Here is a 23,976-nt window from a genome sequence, read left to right on the forward strand (position 1 = left end):
GTCGCCGCTCGGCTTAGAGGAGGGCCTTGGTAAGCAGGCTGTGTGCCTCCGGATCCCCCTGCCTCCCTGGGATGTGGGCTTCATTACCTTGTCACTGCCACTTCCCAGTGCTCAGAGAGTCCCCACCAAGCGAAGACTTTAGGGCAGCCTAGAATCCCAGGGCCTGTCACCATGATCACGAGGGCCAAGGCAGCAGGGGGTCTCCCAGGCAACCCCTCAGGGTCCTGCTCTTACAGGAGCGCTTCATCAGGACAGCCCAGGGCCTCTTGGCTGGGGTGGGGACACAGGAGTCCGTGGCGAGGCTCTAGGACGCAGTCCATCAGGACCTCCACGGGTTCCCCGTAGGACGGGATGGGCGGCTTCTGGGTCACAGCCTCTTCCACGCGGAGCGCTCCTATCTTCTCCTTCCTGAGCCCCGCCCCTCGTGCGGGAGGAAAGGGAGGGTACAGTCAGACAGAGAAAACAGATCAGATGATAATCCCCTCCCCACAACCAACTGCGCCCCAAGGTATGTTCAGTGAAGAAGCCCTGGCAGAACAGACTGGAGACAGACAAGGACTGCTCTCTGTGGGCCTGATGGAGTCCCACTCTGCTGACTTTCCCCCAGGGCAGCAGAGCTCATGGGCGGGGGTGGGGGTGGGGGGGGCAATTTTGCTCCCAGGGGACATTTGGCAGAGTCCAGAGACCTTTTTGATTGCTACAACGGGGAGGGTGCTACTGGTACCCAGTGTGTGTGTAGTGGGAAAGGCCAGGGGTGGCCAGGCGCAGGACAGGCACCCACAGCGAAGAACTACCTGGCCCCAAACGTCAGCAGTGCTGAGGTTGAGAAACTGCCTGGGAAAGAAGGCTCTACCATATACAATCTGGCCGTGTTCTCTGTTTGCTTCAGACGTCCTAGTCCCACCGCCCTATGATTACAACTTGCAGAAGCGCACAGCTGAGGGCGTCTTCTCCTCCTTCACCCTCACAGGTCGGGCAGGGAGAGCAGCTCACTCACCAAATGCGTGGGTGAAGGACTCCCGTGTTGGAATCACCCTCTTTCCTTCTCTCCACTTCTGCCCCCTCCCTGCACCCACCCCCCAGCTGCAGGGCCAGGGCCACCAGGCTTCCTACAGAGCGTCTGTCAGCCCCGAGGCCGGTCCACTGCTGACGATCACAGACCCTGAGGTAGGATGAAAGCAGAAGCAAGAGGACGGAGACCCGCTACAGGAAGACGCCAAGAGAGGAAAACCATGGCTCTGTCACTGTTCAGTGACACAGGAGCAGCCTGGAGCAGTTTTCTTTGGTGTTCAGTGACTACTTGAAAAGAGGGAAATTTCTTACTTAAGATGTCCGGTAACTTGGCCTCCAGGATAATGTCACTTCCCCCTCAAGCCCAGTCCCCACCTGGCCTTCCAGGCTAGTTGGGAGGCTCTCCTCACGGACCCCTCCCCTGCCTGAAACCCCCAACCTTCTCCTCCACACAGCACCGTCCTCACAGCCCCTGTGACCTGCACCAACCTCTTCCCTCTGCAAAGAGGGTCCGCACAGCCCCACGGGAATGTGGTGTCTCTGCCCTCACTGGTCCAGTCCCCGAGTGATTTCTGGTAGCAGTCTGAACCTTTAAAGAGTGCCATGGGCACGACTCGCCAGATGCTGTTCTAAGCCCTTCATGTCTATTAATTCGCTTTACAGATGAAAAACCATAGCACAAAGAGATTAACTTGCCCGAGGTCACGTGCTAGTCAGCGGCAGGACGAGAATTTGAACCTGGGCAGTCTTGCTCTGGAAATTCCTGCTCTTGGCTCTATGCCCTGTGCCCTGCAGTGTGGGCGTCCTGCCTTCTAGCTGGATCCTAATCTCCTGGAGGGTAGGTGTCCCGTCTTGAGCACCCACTGGTCTAGCAAATGGTTGGGCACGTGACACCTTAGAGCAAGCCTACTGTGACAGCTGACTTGAGCAGACTCTACCAGGCTGTGAGCTCAGCATGGGGTTGGGAAGCTAAGATTCTCTTCCTTTGCCTCCCCAGGTCCAGGAACTCTGCCACGCATACTTACTTGTGTGGGAGCGGGGTGGCACTTGGGCACAGGTGTAGACGTGGCTGAAACGCCGACCTGAGGAGGTCAGGTACCAGTGCTGGATGGCGGGCTGGGGGTTGTACTCTGTGACCGCCACACCATTCACCGCTGTCATCATGAGCATGTTGATCACCTCGTTGGAGAGCTTGGTCCTCTCATCGGTCCTGATCCGGTTCATGGCACTGAATCCGCGCTCACAGCAGGAGGTGGAGACGGGCACACAGACCACCACTGCCACGAGCCTGCTGAGCAAGGGGAAGCGGCAGTCCTGGGCCAGGGCGTTCCTGCACAGCATGGAGAACGGCAAGTTCTTGGCGATGGCTTTCAGGCCCAGCCACTCCTCCAGCAGTGCTTCCTCGCTGTATCCTGGGGGCAGTGAGAGTTCAAAATATCTGGCCAGGGCAAGAATATCATCATTCCCAAAACCGGCCAGTTCCATCCCACTTGGCCAGGCCGTGGCGTCAAACACCTCCATGTTCTTGAGCTGCGGGGGACGGTCCGCGTCAAACCTCTGCTGGAGGTACTCAATCCCAGTCAGGATCATCCTCTCCCTGTCCGCCTGGAACCGCTGTTCCGCCACCTCCACTCTGTCCAGGAAGATGCCGTGGAGCCGCCCGTCCCTGAAGCCGGCATTGAACTCTTCCTCTTTGGGTCCTGCCTGGTGACGGAGGGTCTCCAGCGCTACGTAGGCCCGTGCCAGCGTGGAGTTCACCTCCGTAATCAGCACGATCTCCTTCTGGCACACTTCGGACAAAGGCCCGTAGATGCTCAGGAAGTCCAAGAGGAAGTGGCAGAACTTGACGAAATGGAAGCCCTTCATCAGCTTCAGCATGCCTTTGGCCCTGTGCCCGACCTGGCCACCCGCTTCCGCCACGCTCTGGAGGTGCCTGGCCAGGGCGGGCCAGCTCACGATGAGCGCATTCAGCGTGCGCCTCTTGCTGGCCACCCACCTGACAGCGTTCAGGTCCTTCAGGCGGATGATTTCCTGCTCCAGTGGGGCCGCGCCCTCCTGCAGCTCATTCAGCCTTTTGTTCGAGGACTGATAGAACTTGAAGACGGTTCGGATGTGCCGGTCACACTTCTTGACCAGGTCGATGCCTCCACAGGCGTCAACCACGGCCAGGTGTAGCCGGTGGGCCACGCAATGCACCGGCAGCAGCTGGGGGATGGTCTCCTGGAGCTTCTCCACCACACCTCCTCTGCAGCTCAGCATGGCTGAGCCATCGGTTCCCAGGCCCACCACCCAGCCAGGCTTCCGGAAGGGGATGTCCAGTTCGTCCAGGGCAGAGATGATGGTCTCAAAGTATCCATCCACCGTCTCGCTGTAGAGTGGGGCCAGAGTGATGTAAGACTCCTTCACCTCCGTCCCCTTAAAGTAGCGGATGTAAACGCCCACACAGGACTGGTCGGAGGTGCCTGTGGCGCTGTCCAGCAACACGCTCACACACGGGGAGTTCCGGACATCCTCAAGGATCTCCTTCTTCAGAGTCTCGGAGATGTATTTGATGAACTGAGTGCAGGCGGTGCGATTTCGGTACTTGCCCAAAATCATGGTCCCGGTGCTTTGGAGGAGTTGCAGGATCTTCTCAAAGTCGTTCAGGGGCCTCGAGTGGTACGCGATGGAATAGGCGGCATTGAAAAAGTGCTCCATGTTGGCCATCAGGTCACTGGAGATCTCGGGGACGAGGGCGGCCTGCGGGGTGTCTTCCCTGACTTCCAGGGTGTTGACACAGAGCTTGTGTGCTTTGCTGACTTCATGGTACTTTAAAGTCTCCACTTTAAAAGGACCCGTGTAACCTCGGACTAACCGGGATGATTTGTCGTGCAGACTAGGTCTTTCTCTGCAAGCTGAGCAGAAAAGCTTGGTCTCTTTTGGGTCAATTACTAACCATGGGAACTGCCCAAACCACGACCTCTGAATTGAGCGGGGTCTGTAAGTCCTCTTGATTTTCCTCCGTCCATCTGCTTCTACTTCACAAAGGCTGGGATTGCAGTAGGAGGTGCACGTCTCCATGGAAGGAGCTGGAAGCAGTGCAGATTCCAGATCCGAGGCCTGTGTGTGTGCCTCTCTAATGGCCACCGTCGTCTTCTTCCCTTTGGAGCAAATCAAACTGTGCTCGGTTTTGCTGCCCAGAACTCTGCAGCCTCCTATCAGCTAAGGCACCCCAATTCAATAAGTACCCCTTATGCAAAGCAGAGAAGATGAATGTGATCCACCTTTCTAGAAATCAGTAGGGCTTCTATTTAAACCCTTTCCCATTATTTTCTCTGAAAGCCAGTCTGTCTCCCCAAGAGTTGTCTGCTAATCCTTTTGGGCTCTTTAGCCAGCCTCCCCCTCCCTAGCTACATATCTACCCTGAGATCATGTGACATCAGATGCTAATAAGCTTAATTAGCACCTTGGCCACAGATGCTATTGGATGGTTTTAATCCTCTTTCGAGGCACCACAAAGAAATGAGGTTAAACATCCAAAAGTCTTCTTATGAGCCTTGGAAACAAGGGAGGCATAGGAGTATACACAGTAGCTGTTAGCCAATAAGTTACTGACAGAGATACACAAAACTGCTAACTCTCACAGACCAACAGTGTTGTCACTAAACACCAGGGGAGGAGGCAGCAGAGGCTCACAGCCGTGGGTCGCGTGGCTCCTCGTGACCAGTGCCCACCACGCACCTCCCCCTTCAGCTCTACCACAGTCTCCCCGTTTCACTTCTGCTCATCAAAGCTCCTTATTTTTCCCAAACTGTCCCAGTTTCTCAGATTCTTCTACACCGTGAAGGCACAGTTAGTTTCTTATTCACGTTTTTCTACCAATACAGGGCCTGGTGCACGACAGTTTCCGCGTGAGGATGGCGGAACTAACACTGTGTGACTCGCCATAGCTGCCTGGGCCCCCGGACGTACCCTTCAGAACCCAGCAGGTCAAGACCCACCTGGAGGACGGCCTCTCCCCCACTTGGGCCCGTCTGGGTCCTTGATCCAGGGTGCAGCTCTCCGCTCCAGTTTTGAGATCAAGTCTGGTTTGGCGGCAGCAGGCCCTGTTGCAGGGACGAAGAGTCACAGTGACATCACAGGTCTGGACTGTCAAGTCAAGCGGCCCATCTGAAAGATCCAGGGAGGCCTCTGGGTGCATTTCCTAATAAAATCTTTCCAACCAGGGGCGCGATGAAAGCATACCCATCTAGGGTGCCAATTTATTCTTAAAACCCAAAGAGGCACCAAATTAGGGTGCATCCCTTAGCTCCATGGCTCATCCATGGGAGCATGAGTCAGCTAAACGAATCTAGAGGGGAAAGGGCGAAAACAGGAAGAAATACAGAGGACAAAATAGAAGGAGAGAGGACAGGGATGATAAAGAAAGCCACACGAGAAGTGGGAGAGGGCCACCAACAACTGTCCCATGCGTGTGCCCCTTAGCAACTCCCGCAGCTGGCCTTGGCGCAGGTGGCTAACTACACGGGGCACCTGAAAAGCCCCTTCACGCTGCCTACCACCTGCTGCGGAACCTGAAATCCGACTAGAGGAGATTCGTGTCTTTGGGTTAAGCACTGCCCTTTACTGAAAATATGAATATTCTTCAGGGCTATGCGAAGAAATTGCTTTCTTGATTTAAAGTAAAATCCATTAATCTCTACTTACATGCTTTTTATGTATCTGTGTGAATGGGTGTATAACCTTTCTTTGGAAAGACATATACAAGCCACTGGTAACTGCAGGCACTTCTGTGGAGGGACTGAAGGACAAGGTAAAAGGGAGATTATTTTCACTATTCATCTTTGGATCATTCAAATATATTTATATGTTCATGTGTGTGTATGTATCCACATATTTACTACTAATAAAAATATAATTCATTATTAATCTGTGGTAGATTGAACACTTATTCTTCTTCAAACATCTCTAAAATGAGGGCAAAGGGATAATAATAAAAAGAAGCGTAAGCCCAAGAGAAACATTGTACTAGAAATGTTAATACATTTTTAGAAGAAGGAAAGGAGATAAAAGAGAAGAACTAACAGAGCTGGACACCAAATGCCGGCAGAGCGGGTAATAAGGAGAAAGAAGTGAACTTGACCCCAGAATCCCCAAAAGAGCTAGGACCTGGAGGCACCAGGTGCAGCAGAAGGTGGTGGGTAAGGAGAGACCGGTTCAAGGCCAGGTCCGCTCACCTATTCCAGGAAGCCAGAAAACACCACCACCCTCCCCCAAGGAGGAGAGAGAGGTTGGTCTACAGAAAACTTAACCAGAAAGGTTCCGGGCCCTGGAATGGTGGGGTGAGTGAAAGATGAAGGAGAAGAGCTGTGATGCAAACAGATGAAGACAGTCTACAGACCAGAAGCTGCGTTACTTGGCTCCGAGAACACCAGCTTAGTGTACAGCCAAGCAGGAGACAGGAAGTTTTCTTTGGAGAAATGGAATTGCCCCTCCCCAACCCTCCTCCCCGAAAGACCTACGGATCCAGACTTCGCCGGGCTCTTCAATGAAACATCCAGGTTCACAGCTGGTCACCCTGCAATGTAACCTACCCCTTGAGTCCCAGCCATGCACACAGAGCTTCCAGCCAGTTTTTAAGGCTTTACTCTTAAATGTGAATGAACCTAAAGATATTTATTTAAGACAAACTGCTAACAAGTAGGAAAAAGGATTGAAGGAACTAGAGATACTGCAGGAAGCAAAACAAAATTTCAACCCCCTCCCCTGAAAACTAGAACATTCCCACAGAGAAAAGTCATGATAGTTATCCATGAAAAGAGCAATAAGGGCTCTTAGATTTAAAATACGATAGAAAAAAATGTTTTAAATTAAATAGAATTGTTAGAAAATAAAATGGAGGAAATCTCCAGGAAAGTAGAACAAAAAAGACAGAAGCAGGAAATAGGAGAAAAAGAAAAAAATAAAACAAAACCAGAGGCTCAATTTAAGAAGTCTAATATCTAACTAATAGGACTTTTTGGAAGAAAGAAAAGAGAAAATGCAAAGGAAGAAATAATACAAGAATGTTTCCCCAAAATGGAAACTGTGAGTTTCCACATGGAAGGGAAGCACCAGATATCCAGAACAAAAGATGAAAAAACATCCATATCATTAAGCACTAAATACTTCAAAACGCTGGAATAGGTCTTAAAACTTTTCAGAGTGGAAAAACAGGCTGTGTTCAAAGATTTAGGAATAAAAAGGTATTTAGACTTCTCAACACCACCTGTAAAACCTAAAAGCAATGCTTTCAAAATGCTGAGGAAAATCATTTCCAACCTGGAATTCTATACCCAAACCAAATTATCAATTGTGAGAGCAGAATAAGGGCATTTTCAGATATACAGAGTCTTTAAAAAAATGTCTCCCATGAACCCTTTCTTAGGAAGTTACTGAAGGATGTGCTCCAACAAAATGAAGACATAAACCGAAAAGAAGCAATAGATCCAGGAAATAGGAGAGAGATGAAGTAAAGTCTAAGCCCACAGCTGTGCAGCAGTCCTAAAGTATAACTAGTTTAGATAGAGCAGAGGAATGGAAGACCCCTGACAGTTTCCAGAAAAAAAAGTGAAACCAATAGGTCACAGGATGTTTGATCATGTGGAAAAGACTCTTCAAAGGAGTTATATAATTCCATGGAGAGTTTGACAAGAATTGGTGACAGTACAGAAAGCTAGCAAAGTAAAAAAATAAAAAATTTCAATTCCTGGGGGGGGAAAATGTCCTACAACAAAGGAAACGTCATCGTAATATGTCACTTTGATTAGAAGTAAATAATACATAATCATAATTAGGCAAATAATTTACATTGAATTAACCAAAAAAGTATGATATACCTGTTCTGAGAGGATGGAGGGAAGAGAAGTGGGGGCCTGGGGTGATGTAAGAGGGCCATATCTTCGTCCTCCACAGTAGGAATCAATAGATAATATCTAAAATCAATAAATCAGGAATAGCAATAAACATATACAACAGGATATTAAAGTGTGATTCTGTCTGCCTGTTTTGGCTGAAGGCTCTCCGAAACTAGGAGCCAACTCTCCCCCATTCCAAAGCTAGACCACCGAAGCCAACTTGGAAAGAGTGGCTGAAACACTGGGCTGTAACCCAAGCACTTGCCACTAAGAGGGAGTCAAAGCACTGGGAGGGAGGAGGTCAGGAAGCTGGATATTAGAGATGCTTGGAAAGAGCTGTCAAGTGTACTGTGAGCCCTCCACACTACCACGGGGAGGGGTGGGGTGGACTGGGCTACTTTCCTCTGACCTTAAGCCTAATGGGAATGACATCCTGACCTGTACTTCCTAGAGCTGTGGGACTGCTCAGGAATCCAGGCCTGGAAAAGACTAAAGGCATAAACTGACCGACGGTTCCTTGGTGGTGGCCATGTTGGGAAGAGCCTACATTCACAGGGCTTGTCAGAGCAAAGGATATATAAGTGTTTTCCATGGTCTAGATGTGGGCCTCAGAGGGAAAGAGAAGAGGCCCAGAGCCACTTAAAGGGACTGCCCCTGTCTGCCTATTGGTGATGCTCCCCTAAGGAGCCCATATGGGGCAGACTGCCAAAGCAGACATTACCCACTGTAGTGAGAGATCTCCAGTAACGGGGGTTTGGGGGAGTGCAGAACCCACAAACACACTTGGAGAATCAGCTTTCAATTATCCCAGCTACATGTAACTGCTATCAGATTACATGGATGTAATTCTTGTACCTCTCCTCCCCACCTACACACCACCATTCCCAGCCAGGATGCAGCAAAAGTCCTGGAACAAGCTGGGGGGGTAGGAGGAGAACTTCTTTCTTCCTATCACAAGATTCCGGATTCTAGACCTAAAGCAGGTTGAGATGGGAGAGGCAAGAAACTTCAGCTTTAAATGAAGTCCAGATTTTTAACCACTACACAAGGACTGGACTTTTGTTTCCTAATTTTTTTTTTTTTGGTCAATTTTTGATATCATTTAAGACCTATAGAAAAGTTTTAATAATAAAACAAGGAACGCCAATCATTTGCATTTTGTTCCATTTGCTTTATCATGCCCATGTGCCCTCTCTCCCTCCCTCCTTTTACTCTCTATATATGTATGATATATAAATACATATATATGTATATGTGCAGGCTGCACACTGGAGTTACCTGGGAAGCTTTAAAATATATGTTATATATATATATAATATTTTTCTGGACCATTTGAGGCTAAATTGTTTTCATTCCTCCCTTTATCCCTGAATACTTCTGTGTGTATTACTCAAGAAAAAAGACATTCTCTTATCGGGTTTGCAAAACGCTAACACGAGCTCCATGACCCCAACCCTTGCCTAATCCCTGCCCCTTGGAGTGTGACTGAAATGTGTGAACTGATATCACACCCGTAATTACATTACATAGCAAAAGATATGTTGTCTGGGTGACTTAATGTAATCACACTAGCCGCTTAAAAGCAGAGGAAGTCAGAGAATCAAAACACCAAAAAAATTCAATGTATTATTGCTGGCCTAAGGATGGAGAAGGCCATGTGGAAAGGACCTCGGAGCAGGCCCTAGGAGCTGAGAATGGTCGGCAGCCAGAAAGAAAACGGGGACTTCAGTCCTAAAACCACAAGGAACTTGATTCTGCCAACAACTCAACAACCCAGTGATTCTTCCCAAGGCCTCCTGATAAGAGGCCAGTCTGGCACACTTAATTTCAGCCATGTTAGACCCTAAGCAAAGAACCCAGCTAAGCCCACCTGGACTTCTGAACTCCAGAACTGTGAGATAATAAATGGGTGTTTTTTAGCCACTAAATTTGTGATAATTCGTTATGTGGCAACTGAAAAGTAATATGTCTTATATAGTCAAAGTATAATGATCAAAATCAGAAAATTTAACATTGATATAACACTATAATTTAATCCACCATACTGTTTTCCACAGTGACTTACCATTTTATATTCCCACCAACAGGGCATAAAGGTTCTATCCTCAGCAATAGTTGTTGTTGTCTATTTTTTTGATAGTAGGCATCCTTATGGGTGTGAGGTGGTATCTTATTGCAGTATTGATTTACGTTTCCCTAATGATTGTGATATTGAGTATCTTTTCATATGCTTATTGGCCATTTGTACATCTTCTTTGAAGAAATGCCTATTCAAGTCCTTTGTACATTTTTAAATCAGGTTTGTTTTTTTTTTTTAATAAATTTATTTATTTATTTATTTTTGGCTGTGTTGGGTCTTCGTTTCTGTGCGAGGGCTTTCTCTAGTTGTGGCGAGCGGGGTCCACTCTTCATCGTGGTGCACGGGCCTTTCACTGTCATGGCCTCTCTTGTTGCGGAGCACAGGCTCCAGACGCGCAGGCTCAGTAGTTGTGGCTCACAGGCCTAGTTCCTCTGCGGCATGTGGGATCTTCCCATACCAGGGCTCGAACCCATGTCCCCTGCATTGGCAGGCAGATTCTCAACCACTGCACCACCAGGGAAGCCCTTTAATCAGGTTTTTTGTTGTTGCTGAGTTTTAGGAGTTCTTTATATATTCTGGATAGTAATCCCTTATCTGATATATGATTTGCAAATACTTTCTCCCATTCTGTATGTTGCCTTTTTATTATATTTATACGTATGTCTTTTCATGCACAAAATTTTACAGTTTTCATGAAGCCCAACTTGTCTATTTTTTCCTTTCTTGCCTGTGCCTCTTAGTCCATCTAGCTAAAGGTTTGTCAATTTTGTTGATCTTTTCAAAGAACCAACTTTTGGTTCCATTGATTTTTCTCTAGTTTTTCTATTCTCTATTTATCTCTGCTCTCATCTTTATCATTTCCTTCCTTCTGCTAGCTTTGGGTTTAGTTTATTATTCTTTTTCTAGTTCCTTAAGTTGTAAAGTTAAGTTGTTGATTTGAGATCTTGTTTTTTTTTTTAGTAAATTTATTTATTTTTATTTATTTATTATTTTTGGCTGTGTTGGGTCTTCATTGCTGCATGCGGGCTTTCTCTAGTTGATTCACTTCTCTCTTGCTGCTTCCAAGATTCTGTCTTTGTTTTTGAAATTCTGATTATAGTGTGTCTCAGTGTGGGTGGCTGAATTCATCTTACCTGGAGTTTGTTGAGCTTCTTGGATGTTTATATTCATGTCTTTGATTAAATTTGTAGAGATTTTAGCCATTATGTCTTTCCCTTTCTCTCTCTCTTTTCCCTCTGGGACTCCCACAATGTGTATGCTGGTCCACTTGATGGTTTCCCGCATGTCCCTTGGGCTCTGTTCACTTTTCTTTGGCCTTTTTTGTTTCCGTTTCACAGGCTCCATAACTTCCATTGTCCTATCTTCAAGCCTGCTGATTCTTTATTCTGCCTGCTCAAATGTTTTTGTATTCCTCTAGTTAATTTTTCATTTCAGTTATTGTAGTTTTCAGCTCTCAGTCTTCTTTCTAGATCCTTCTTAGGTTTTCTCTCTTTATTTATATTTCCATTTTATTCATACATTGCTGTCTTGACTTTCTCCACATCTTCCTAAATTTCTTTGAGCATTTTTTTTTTAATCTATTTCTTTATTTCTTTTTTGGGTGTGTTGGGTCTTCGTTTCTGTGCGAGGGCTTTCTCCAGTTGCGGCAAGCGGGGGCCACTCTTCATCGCGGTGCGCAGGACTCTCACTATCGCGGCCTCTCCTGCTGCGGAGCACAGGCTCCAGACGCGCAGGCTCAGCAATTGTGGCTCACGGACCCAGTTGCTCCGCGGCATGTGGGATCCTCCCAGACCAGGGCTCGAACCAGCGTCCCCTGCATTGGCAGGCGGACTCTCAACCACTGCGCCACCAGGGAAGCCCTTCTTTGAGCATTTTTAAGACAGTTGTTTTATGGTATACCTGCCATCAGGTCTTCTTCAGGGACAGTTTTTATTGATTTAGTTTCTTCCTTTGAATGGGTCATACTCTCCTATTTCTTTGTGTGCCTTGTGATTTTTTGTTGAACACTGGATATTTGAATCTAATAATGTGGTAACTCTGGAAATCAGATTCTCCCCGATCCCCAAGGTTTGCTGTTTTTATTGTCTTCGATTATTGTTATTATTTTAAAATTTTTAATCATTATAGGCTATCTCTGTGCCAAGGCTCAGCCTGAGGTGTAAACTTAAAGTCTTCTCAGGTCTTTTGGAGTCTTTCCCTGGGTATGCAAAATCACTTTCTAATTTTCCTCCTATATGTTTTCGAATGTCCTAGTCTTTAATGTCTGGTTTTCAAAAGAGGGAAAAGAGAAAAATTAAGAGGAGGGGGAGAAACTTGCAAAAATGGGGGAGGTGCATCAACACTGGCTGCTTACTTCTTTGTCTGCACCTCTGTGATGAGAAGCAGCGATCGGTGATCAGGGCACCGATCCCTGATACTTAGAGGACAGCATCCTTTTTGCCCACCCTAATTCCTGCAATCTGTGTGCAAGCCGCTCCAGGAACATGGCACAGCTGCCTGTACCGTGGTAGGGGTGGGAGATGTGCAGCTGCTAATGTGCTACGAGCTGAAATTGACCAAACTTAATCACAATTTACTTTCCAACTCTTCTCCTGTAAGTTGCAAGCCTTTGACAGATTTCAGAGTTCCAAAATAGTTATATCAGACAGATTCTACCAGTGCAATTGTTGTCTATGTGAGAAGACAGATCCCTGGTGTTCCACCATCTTCCCAGAGTCCTCCTCCTAATCAGGACATTTTTGAAGGGTACTGTACTGGACATTTTATTAATTGAAATTAGATCATTAATGTGACTAAAAAGTGACTGGAGGACTTTCTGTTTACCTAAGTGTGACAAGTCATGTGCCCTGCCCCAGGTTTCACCCTGTAAAGAGAAACCAAAATGGAGGCCACAATTTGAACAGACCCCTGGACCAAACACTCATAATCACATAACCAAATCTTAAGCTGTCCTGATTTCCTCAAAATGCTGACTCTGGTCTTAAACAAAATTTAAGTTTCCTTCATGTCAGTGTGATCTTACAGCTTCCAAGCCAATCAGCTACACACAAGAAAAGGTACACAGTGCTACAACCCTAAAGAGAATATAATCACAATTAAAAAACAATGTACTTCTTCATTCATGCTTTACAAATTGAGCTTTAACTGCTGAGAGCCAAGTTTTTAACCACTTTGGGTTTGAAGTCTCCCAGTTCATGAACAGTTTGTTTTTTGCTCAATAAAATATTCATATCAAGTAAAGCTCTTTGAATTTTCTTTTGGCAACCCAAAGGGTGAGAAAGAAAATCCCCAAAGAGCTGATCCAAACAAGTGGTTATGGAAAAGAATGAAGCTGTTTTATGAGTGCATCCTACTGAAGTTCATGCTTTTAAAAATAATGTGTACATGTGTTACTCAGAAATAATGAAACAAGTTACTGGAAGAAACAGCTAAAAAATTTTGGGGAGGAGGACTTGGCAACAGAGAATGGTGGGACAGGGAACCGTCATTTTTTGTTATATGTCTTATGAGAACTACTTTGATTAAAGAAACATAATTATGAAGAAATATTTTTAAAGATTTACTGAAAACATACATGGTACTGAGTATCCCTGAATGTGTTTGCCTAAGTTATATTACCCTGGGGATTGGTCACCTTTGATTGCCCCTAGCACCACCACACTGGCCCCAGAAGTGCTGTACCCCAATCACACCTCTCTGAAGCTATGGCTGAAATGTTGCCAGAAACCTTTTCTTTTTGTTCTCTTCAGAACAAGTGAAACAGAAGGGAATTTTCAAACAGATTTTCCTATGTCTCAGTAATGGAAAAGTGACTAAGGAGACATAACTATAGCACAGGCATACACACACACACACACACACACACACACACACACACACTCCACAAAAGCCCATAAAAATGGCTTGGCCTACAAAGACAGATTCTGATCCTTCCAGACTAATTCCAGCCCAAGGTTGGCAGGCCTGCCAACGAATCAGTTTGGAGACGGCCACTCTGGCACCTTGCCTTGGTTCTTCTCTCTCTAGCTCAGCACGGCCCCCACTTGGAGGCCGTATATGGCCCACCATACAGCAGCTGGCCTCCTAGACATCATATGAGCCATTCTAACTCCTGCTCATCTCATTGAGGGCTCTCCCACTTAGTTTTGCTTTCCACTTAGTGACATGACTTCTTCCCCCAGCTATGTGAGGTCTAGCTGTAGTTGATGACCTCACATGGAGAAAAGACACTGCCCACCTGAAGTGAGTGACCTGCCACTCAGCATATGATGACACCTTTCCTAGTAAAAATGAGGGTTACCACATAGTCCCTATACTGGCTTTTCTGTTTCTGTTACTGACAAATATTAGTTTCTTAACAGTGGAATGTAACTGAGTTTTCTTTTTTTGCAGGGGAAGCAAGAGACATCACCAAATATGGCCCAAGTTTGAAACCAGAATTTAAAGTACAGAAATAAAAGAACAGTTGGAGCTCTACAGAGTGATAAATAGTTCTAAGCAAAAGCAAGTCCACAAAAGTAGAGGTTGACACAGGAAAGCATTAAAAACAACATAAACCTCTTCTTTTCTCCATAATCAAAGTGACTGTCCTCTGCAAGTTCAGTCCTATTGAGAAGAGAGCTGGTGAGGCCAAGGAGGCTGTTGACAGGTGAGTGGACCTAACCTGGAAACTACCATCAGTTGAAAAGCTTTAGTCGACGCAATTTAACTGCCACACAACCGACAAATTAATATTAAATTTGACTGAATCAAATTGAGACTGTCTTTTTAAAAACAGGTACAATAATTATAAAACCTAAAAGAACAAATCTACTCGTTGTAAATCCTAATAAGAGCAACGGAAGAATTAGCTGGGTTTCCTCAAATGATAAGAGCAAAAGGAAATCAACGGCATGAATGTGCTGCAATGTAGCGTGATGACCACCAGACCACAAAGACCCATGACCTGAGCTGAGCTGAAGCAACCACAGCCTCTCACCCCAGGGCATCAACCCCTTTCTGCACTTCAGTTCTCATGGAGGCGGAGGCAAGAGCACCAACAGTGACCTCCAGACAAGGTCTGAGACTGCCAGACCAAACTACTAACCCTCTTGCTAGGGGGACTGGGGATAGGAGTGGAGACTTCTAAAAAATTCTAATACTGCTTGAACTTTTAAATAATCTTATATTATCCTTGGTGCTATTGTGATTTTAATATTAACAACATGATTAGCACAAATCTTGAAACTAAAAGAACTGGAGTCCAATTGGTAATAAACGTATACGAAGCAGGAATTTTAGCCGAGTCTAATGCACATGCAATGGGTGGAATAGTAAGAATTTCAGTTTAGCCATTTTCCAGCTAAATGGGTTGGATTCTCAAAGCCGTTGGGCTGTTTTCTCACCTGAAGATACTACTACTACCTGCTTTACAGGTTTGGTTTAAGGATTAGAGAGCAGATATGCAAGACACTCAACATAGCCTTTGGTAGGTGTTCAGTCAACAGCAAAAGCGCCTATTATTATTTCCAGACATAAGAATAAAAGAAAACATAAAGGCTTCCTGTAACACCCAATATAAGCAGATCACAGTACTTCAATTAAAAGATAATAAACGTTAAAAATGGATGAGAGTGGACTTCCCTGGTGTTCCAGTGGTTAAGAATCCGCCTTCCAATGCAGGGGATGCAGGTTCGATCCCTGGTCGGGGAACTAAGATCCCACGTACCGTGGGGCAACTAAGCCCGTGCACCTCAACTACTGAGCCCACGCACCACAACTAGAGAGCCCGCGTGCCACAACTACAGAGCCCACGTGCTCTGGAGCCTGCAGCCACAACTAGAGGGCCCACACACTGCAACTACTGAGCCCACGTGCTCTGGAGCCCATGCACCACAACTAGAGAGCCTGTGAGCTGCAACTACTGAGCCCATGCGCCACAACTAGAAAACCCGCGTGCCGCGACTATAGAGCCCACGCACTCTGGAGCCCGCAGCCACGACTAGAGAGCCCACACACTGCAACTACTGAGCCTGTGCGCTGCAACTACTGAGCTTGCGCCGCCACAATTAGAGAGAAGCCTGTGTGCTGCAACGAAGAGCTCGCCAGCCACAACGCAAGACCCACGTGCTGCAACTAAGACCCGACGCAGCCAAAATAAATAAATAAATAAATAGGAAGGAAATTAAAGAAAAAACCAAAACAAAACAAAAAAAAGATATAAAAAAATGGATGGGAGATTTTTTTTTTTTAAAGTCTAATAGAACTTTTCTTGGCTGCAAGAATTATGATGAGGTTTTCTTTTTCAAAAATTGAGTTCACTCCAAAGAGAAGTTCTATTTACAAAAAAGAATTAAAAGATAATGCCAAATAATATTAGGTTTTCAATTTTTAAAATACTTGTCACAGGAGGATAAAGTATTGGAGGAAGAAAACCTTGTCAAAGCAAAAATAATAATTAGACAGGTCCACTATATTTCAACACTGTTTTACATCCCAATTATCAGCTTGAGGCCCTTTAAAAGGTTATTTTTAAACATACAAATCATTTACGTTTGGCCCCAGTTATATCCTCAAGGCTCCTTAAAATGCCTTTATATCTCAAGCATGAAAAATCATCTCAACTGGAGAACAGTTAAAGGATAAAAGCTGGAGACCTAATTAAAGTAGGGAAGGACTCACACACATGCAATTCCGTTTCTAGACCCCTGTACCCATTTTAATTCCACAGACAACTGAAGAGGACAGCCCCATCCTCTATAAAGCCTTCCCTGATTCCTGCCCTCAACCCTCAAGCAAAATTAATTACCCTCCCCGTGATTATACTTATTGTTCATCCATACAACGCTTAACTGAGGCTGAACTGTCCCTTGATTTCCCCAGTTAGTTAAGATTTCCCCACTTCCTAACATACAGAAATTAAAAAGAAAATGCTGTTGTCTGGCTGAACAATCCAAGTCAGGCCCAGGTTGCGGGAGACACACTGTTACACCACTGGTCACCCACCGCTTTCCCCATGACTTTCCACAGGGGTCCAAAGGGCAAAGGGCATCACTGCTGCTCACTCCTTCAAAGGAAAACCAACTTCTTGTAAGTGGGTATGTATTTCTTAAAAGCGAATTTCCCTCTCGCTCTCTCTCTCTTTTTATTTTTATTTATTTATTTATTTTTGGCCGTGCCACATGGCATGTGTGATCCTAGTTCCCCAGCCAGGGAGCAAAGCCGGGTCCCCCGTGTGGGAAGTGTGGCGTCTTAACCACTGGACCGCCAGGGAAGCCCCTCCCTCTCTTTTAAACGCTGTCGGTGGCAGTGATGCTCTTTGAAGGTGCACTTGGTACAAGTGCCCTGGCCCAGAACACGCTTACAGCACCTCTCTCCTCATAAAAGAAACAATTTTTCACAGCCTTTCTGAATGTCTGGGGAGCCATTTAAAAATTGTGAACAGTGATAAAAACAAATAGTATATAGGTCAAGTATGTTCAGAAAATAATCCATATCTCAGCTGCACATGAAAGGGCAGTGTGTAAGCTGGGGATATGACATCAGGTAAGCCACAAATACCCCAATTTCTCATTCTGTAGAAGCCATGATACAGGTCGCTGTCGGAATTCCTAAGTTATGTACAGCAGCCTGTTCTGCAAGGTTTCTGTTACAATATATGCTAGTAAAAAAATAATAACTAACAGCTGTATAAGATGAAAAGTTGTCTTTTTGGTGCCACATGAAAATCCTGGGTGTCTGATGGAAAAAGGAGGTAAAGACAAGAACAGAAGCAGATGCAGGAGAGGAGCCTCTTCTGGGAAGGTAATGAACAGCACATGCTGTTCTTCATTCTCCAGTGCCTATAACCTAGTGACACCCAGGCCGAGACCACCCACCGTGCTGGCCCCTGATGAAGCAGCCCTGGCACAAAGTAGAGGGCGGAATCCAGGAATCCTCCCGGAGGCCCTTTCTCGCCTCCCTGCCTTTGCTCACGCTGTCCCCACCTCTGACACGTCTAGATGCCCGTCCCTGTGCACCTGGTTTTCAACTCAGTTAAAATATTTCATACTCTGTAAAGACTGTCCTTATCCCTCCCTCGGATGCCTGGCCAAATTAAGTCACTCTTTTCAGCAGCCCCAGGACACTTTTCCTGAATCTCTAATGGAGCTGGTGTTATTTCATAGTTTCTTACTAAAGTGTCTGTCTCTCCCACAAACCTGCCAGCCCCTTGAAAGCAGAGACCGTGACTCGTTCACATCCATCCAGCACGTAGTAGGTACTAATAATGTTTGGTGGAAGATGGATGATGGACGGGTGGATGAAGAGGAGATAAAGCACAGTATCCCAAAGCAGGGAGAGTTCTGAGATGCAAAGATACAATCACTCTCTGCCTATGCACAGTGAGAGGGCAGAAATGGGAAGACGGCTACAAGCCACAGCTGCCCTCGTGGGTTCCCATGTCAAGGGATGGTGGCAAACAAAGGTCTACACGGATCTTTACCCAGGGATGCCAACAGCTCATAATTCGTCCGCATCACGTCTCTGTACAGCTCCTTCTGCCGCTTGTCTAGCGCGCCCCACTCCTCCCGGGTGAAATACACCGCCACATCCTCAAACACCACGGGAACCTCCTCAAACAGCCCCTCTTCAGAAGGATCCTGCAACAAAGAGTAGCAGTCACTCAATGCTCCTCTCACGTCGGACACCCAGCGTGATACCTCCGGGGTCCTGCTCAAGGCCTGTTTCTCCTGGGAAGCCTGCCGAGAGGCCCCGATGCGCTCTGAGGAACTCATTTATCCACCGAAAGTCAAAGAAGCAAATGTGTGTGGCCCAGAATTAGCAGGTAAAAACCAAATGAACCTCAGTGCGATTCTAGAAGGCAGGCATGATCCTTCCCCTTCTTTCCTGGCAGGAAAGGAAACTGCACTGAGGAACAGGGGCCTTGCAGAGCCTCATGACTGCGCCCTGTCCTTTTCAGCCCCAAGGGGCGCCCTCTACTCACCCACGACTGCAAAGGTAGGCAGCTGCCTCTAGAAGCCCCTGCTAAGGTGCCCCACCAGGATGGGAAGGAAGAAGCAGTAAAAAAGAACTAAAGATGCTCATATTCAGTGACTAGGTTAACACACACTTTACTGCTGAAGGAATTCAGATTATAAAAGGTTAGACCTGTTTATTAGCTTCTAATACTAAAAACTAGAAGGAACATGAACATGAAGGGAAATGAGCTTTGTCACTTTTCTGGATTCCATAAAAATTCGAGCTTACTAACTTTACGTACGATGTTAGGCACGAGGAACGTCTGAGCTCTTCTCATTGGAATACTAGAGGGGTTGCTCAGAATGATTTGTAGCAAAATCCCGCTTACATGGAAGAGTTGAGAAAAGGGGCCTGATCTGGTTACTCAAAGATTCCAATTAATACAGTTTCCTTGCAGGCCAATTTTCCAAATTAGAAAATAAACCTATTTTATTTTACAAAATAAACCTGAGGTGAGAACTAGAGTCTTTGAGGGTCCACCAGAGCTGCAGGGGGTAGAAGGAAAGCACTGGGCTGGCGGTCAAGGGCTCTGGGGGGAGGTCACTGCCACAAGAGCCCTTGTTCTCTGGCGACATTACTCCCCCCTAAGTCTTAGTTGTTCCCCAACAAGATGAGTTTAACTAGGTTTGCTCCACCCACCGCAGAGCAGCATTAAAAACATTATATAAAAGAACACGTCTGAAGAAACTTTGCAATGTTTTAAAGTGCTACATGATTTCGAAGTTAACGTTGAAAAAAATGTTTTACATTGATTATTTAAGAGCTCTGTGGCTGTTTTGTGGCTGTGGATTATTTCTTGAGTTCTGTGGTCGTTCTGGATTCTGGATAAAGATTACTGTTCTGAATTTAGGTGTTCTCTTTATATCAGAAGTTAGAATATTCTGGTCCACTAAGTATGTTTTGTTATCTGCCAAAAGGAGATGATGATAGTACGGCTGTTGCCATAAATCAAGGAGATAATACGTGTAAAGCACTTAAAGCAACACCTAGCACATTATAAGCGTGTCAGCTTATGGTAACATTGTACAGAATCCTGCCCCTCGAGCAATCATTCTAAACATATTACCTGGCCACGGGGCTCAGCAGAGTCATTACACAAAATGCTAACGTCTGAGGAGCCGCGGATGTCATCAGCAATTTCTTTTTGCCTGAAATCAGGAACGCAGTCTAGGTACAATGCAGGAATTGCTCCACTCCCTCCAGGGTCCTCCAGGGCAGCTCTTGAGCTGGGCAGGAGCTGGGCCAGGTTATCATAGACCCCCAGAGGCCCTGGGGGGTAAAATATGGGATAATCTGCAGTGAAGAGGTGCCCCGGACTGGCCAGTACCTCTCTAGACACATCATGGATGCTCCGGAAACGGGCTGCCCAGCTGGGGTCCCGAGCTGCCAAGGCCTTGACACAGAGCACATGGGCCTTGCTCTTGGCGTGGTATTTGAGAGTCTCCACCTTGAATGGTCCTGTGTAACCTTCTATTAATCTTGACCGTTTGTCTCTGACGGATGGGTACTCCCGGCAAGCAGAGCAAAAGAGAGCCGTCCGCTCCTCATTCATGACCAACCACGGGAACTGCGCAAACCACGACTTCTGGATGGACCGGGGTCTCAACGGTTTTCTGCTTCTTCCTGTGCAGTCCCCCTGGATGCCGCCGCTCTCTGAGCTGAAATGGGAAGGACAGGCTTTCTTCTGAGGAGGCAGGTAGAGCCCAGCTTCTCTGGCGGGACTTTGCATGTCCATTTCTTCCATGAAGCCCATCTTGTTTTTTCCTTTAGAAAAAAGAAACAAATGGAATTTTCTCTGAAATCCTATAGGTCGAGTCACTGCCACTCACAGAGGTGCTTAGATCCATGGACTATGAAAGCTGGAACCACACCCACAAAGTGACAGCCTGCACCCGTGTTCTCTTCTCTCCAGCCCCCAACCCCCAGGCCCACCTTGCCTAACCCAGAAGAAACCAAATGGGCTTTAAGAAAACAGTTTTTTTTTTTTAAATATAAAGGACAGATATACCTGGCCTAAAAGAGATCTCTGTAATTTGATCTCTGCAACCTAAAACAGTGGCACAATCTTCAGGAGAGCAGACTTATTTATGGATAAGAACACTGAACTAAGAAAAGGTAGGGTTAAAAAGGTAATTAAAGCAAACACTGCAACTCCACACTTGGCAGGAATCCCCCTCTTTGGTACCCCTGCCAGACAGGCATCTGCACTTTGCTCACGTACCTTTAGAGCAAGAGAGCAACCTACCTTCCAGGCGGACAGTTTGGTCCCCAGAGTTTTCCTTGAGCTGCAATCCATCTTTGAGTACCTTCCCCTCAGGAGTGCTACTTCAGCCCTCTCTCACACCACAACCCTTCCAAGAAGTGAAAAATCCCATGACGTCACTAAGACTTTTCTTCTTTAAGCTAAACCAGCAGTTTCTTTATTCACTCCTTGGTTGAAATGCAGCTTAGACAACTCTAACTCCTCTGGAGCCATTTATTATGCACCATCAAGTTCAGATGCCCAGTGGGCAAGGACTCAACAGTATTTGCTCCAGGCCAATGGACCAGTCAGTCTACGAAACTGTAGCCAATCCCGGAAGCACAAAGCTACTAGGAAAGAGTCAATAGGCTCAAAGTTAAGAGCCAAGCACAGGAAAAACAAACCAAAACACATTAGTATCTGTGAAGTCTAGGGCTCCTTGTGGTCCATCTGAGATAAATCACAAGGGAGAGCAAACTTCCGCAATTCGATTCATGGGGGAACTTGTTCCACCTCCCTTTTCTCCTGTAGAAGGCGCTGGGTTAACGCGGTCATCTTACGCAATGACAGAGGCCATCTGGCCTGGCTCTGGGCAAGCCAATCCCTGAACAGGACATGCTTATCAAGGAGGAAAGCAAACATCAATCCCTAGGATTTAGCAGCCATCTGTTTATTCACCCATTCATTCCATGATTGTCTACTACGCAACTCCGTGCCACGCATTGTTCTTGGTACTGGGACTACAGTAGTAAGTAAGACCAAGTCATGCCTTCGTGGAACTTAGAATATATAATTATACACAAACATCTACTCTCAGGTAGAAATAAAATAAAGGGAGATGAGAGTTTGGAGAACGACATTGGGGGAGGTGCGTATATCGTAGACAGGGTGACGGTTGGGGGAAGAACAGCATTCGTGTGTAATTGGTGGGGAACAGGGAGAGGCAGAGGATGAGACTGGGGTCTTGGGACCCAGCTTCCTGTTCCCTCCCTCCAGCTAAGGACCCCTCCTCCCGGGGGCAGGTCCGCACTCACCTCGGTGGAGGCTCAAGAGATTCCTCTGGCCCTGGACATTGGCTAGCCACGGCTCTGGCCCTCGATCAAATTTATAGAACAGCTCTGGGTTGGCAATAGTTGGTCCTGAGTCAGGAACAGAGAGAAGCACTATGAGGTCGGATCCAGGTCACACAGGCTAAAAAGGTATGAAAACTATTGGTTCAGAACAGAGGCTCAAACTCAAATGCTGAGCGGGACCAGACAACGATCTGAGGAAACCAGGCAGGGGTGGGAGGCTGTGGATTTGAACCCGGGTGTGGGGTAGCTACTCACGTCCAGGAGGGGCCGCCAGCTGAATACAGGGTCAGCATGGCCAGACCATCCCAGTTTCCAACAGAAGCCAGAAATCGTATTTCTATGTGAAAACCCCCCCATGGCAAAATATTGACAACTTATTTAAATATTTTAAAGAAGCCAAAGAAAAGAGATGAAAGAAAGAAAAAAAAAAAGGTGTAGGCCAAATCTGTCCCACAGCTGCTACTTTGTAACTTCTGGTTTAAAAGAATCATCAGTTTTCAAACCGTTTTTAGTAGACAGTAAGAGCACAACCCCTCCATCCACAGAGAGCTGAGACTGTTGCCCCCAGAACCCTTAGGGGTCAAGATGAAGAGAAGCAAAGAAAGGCATGGAGGATGGTCATCAAACTGAAATCAGAAAAGAGTACACATGCATGTACACACGATGAAATACAATCCTGTCTGTCCATGGTCTAGGAAGTCTACCCATACAAGCAGAGAAAGGACATTCAGAAAATAGAAAAGATGAAAGCTACCTACATGGGCACCAAGTTTCAAGTTGTTTTATTTCATTGAACCTCTATGACAAGCCTGTGAAGAAAGAAACCAAGGCTTGAAAAGGCTAATGGGCTTGGTCAGTACCATGTGGCAGAGCTGGGACTGAGACCAGATTTCCAGGCTGCAGATCTGATGCTCGTTCCACCACCACCCACCACCTCCAATGTCCTCTGGGCACTGAAACAAAATCCACCCTGCAGTGCCACAGTCCACAGATGGGGCTTCCCTTCTGGCACGCTGGGATATTCTGAAGCATCCAGGTCCAGCCTTCACACGCCCAATTTCCCCACTTCTCTTGGCTAATTTAAGTGGAAAAGAGAAAGGGTGATGTGTGAATCCGTGTGCAGTTAAGTCAGATATGGGACTGAGTGGATAAACAGTATAAAGATGCCTGGAGAAAAATGGTCGGATTCCAGAAAATTCTCAAGTATGTCACAGTCAGACATGGTTGGGAATGGTGACCTAGATGCAGGCAGTGGGGGAGTGAACAGGAGCCCATACCCAGTGGTGCCACCACCTCGTCAGAACCACAGATCTCCTTCTGTTGCTGACTCAGCAGCATCCACTCCTCCTGAAGCAAATACACCGTGATGTCATCAAACGTCACAGGAGCCTGCAAGGAAAAATGACACCAGCTAAGCGCCAACTTCTTCCTTAGTCTTCCACACCCGAGCTCACAACCACCTGAGGACACCCCTACTCCGGGAACAGATCAGACTGGGGGAGGGGGCATTATCCATCTACATACAAGACCTACGCCACATCACGCTCACCCCCTGCGTGCAAGTCACAGTGGGAATGAGACCCGTTCTTCTAGGAACAGCCCCACACTGGAACCGAAGTGTCATAACGAAGGCCAGCTCCGACTCACACTCCTCTCCCTGCACGCTCCTCACCAGCCTGCCCACGGGATCCATTACTT

The 23,976-nt window shown here is 46.6% G+C and overlaps 1 protein-coding gene across 2 annotated transcripts; it reads right to left on the minus strand.

Annotated features, from left to right (window-relative positions):
* Positions 1–427: 427 nt before the first annotated feature.
* ZNF862 (zinc finger protein 862) lies at positions 428–23,974 on the minus strand. Of its 2 annotated transcripts, XM_036863013.1 has the most exons (9): positions 23,951–23,974; positions 23,556–23,667; positions 23,037–23,087; positions 22,240–22,344; positions 20,030–20,727; positions 18,428–18,584; positions 4,992–5,096; positions 2,037–4,151; positions 428–1,600 (listed from the first exon to the last, which is right to left on the minus strand). In XM_036863013.1, the coding sequence occupies exons 5-9, from the start codon at positions 20,714–20,716 to the stop codon at positions 1,359–1,361; spliced, it is 3,306 nt and encodes a 1,101-aa protein (XP_036718908.1). In that variant the 5' UTR covers positions 20,717–20,727; positions 22,240–22,344; positions 23,037–23,087; positions 23,556–23,667; positions 23,951–23,974; the 3' UTR covers positions 428–1,358. The 2 variants fall into 2 exon arrangements, with proteins under 2 accessions (XP_036718908.1, XP_036718909.1); XM_036863014.1 differs by lacking the exons at positions 22,240–22,344; positions 23,037–23,087; positions 23,556–23,667; positions 23,951–23,974 and having other exon boundaries at positions 20,030–20,111; positions 20,291–20,415.
* Positions 23,975–23,976: the final 2 nt, after the last annotated feature.

Source organism: Balaenoptera musculus, chromosome 9 (genome assembly GCF_009873245.2).
Source record: "Balaenoptera musculus isolate JJ_BM4_2016_0621 chromosome 9, mBalMus1.pri.v3, whole genome shotgun sequence".
Classification (NCBI taxonomy): domain Eukaryota; kingdom Metazoa; phylum Chordata; class Mammalia; order Artiodactyla; family Balaenopteridae; genus Balaenoptera; species Balaenoptera musculus.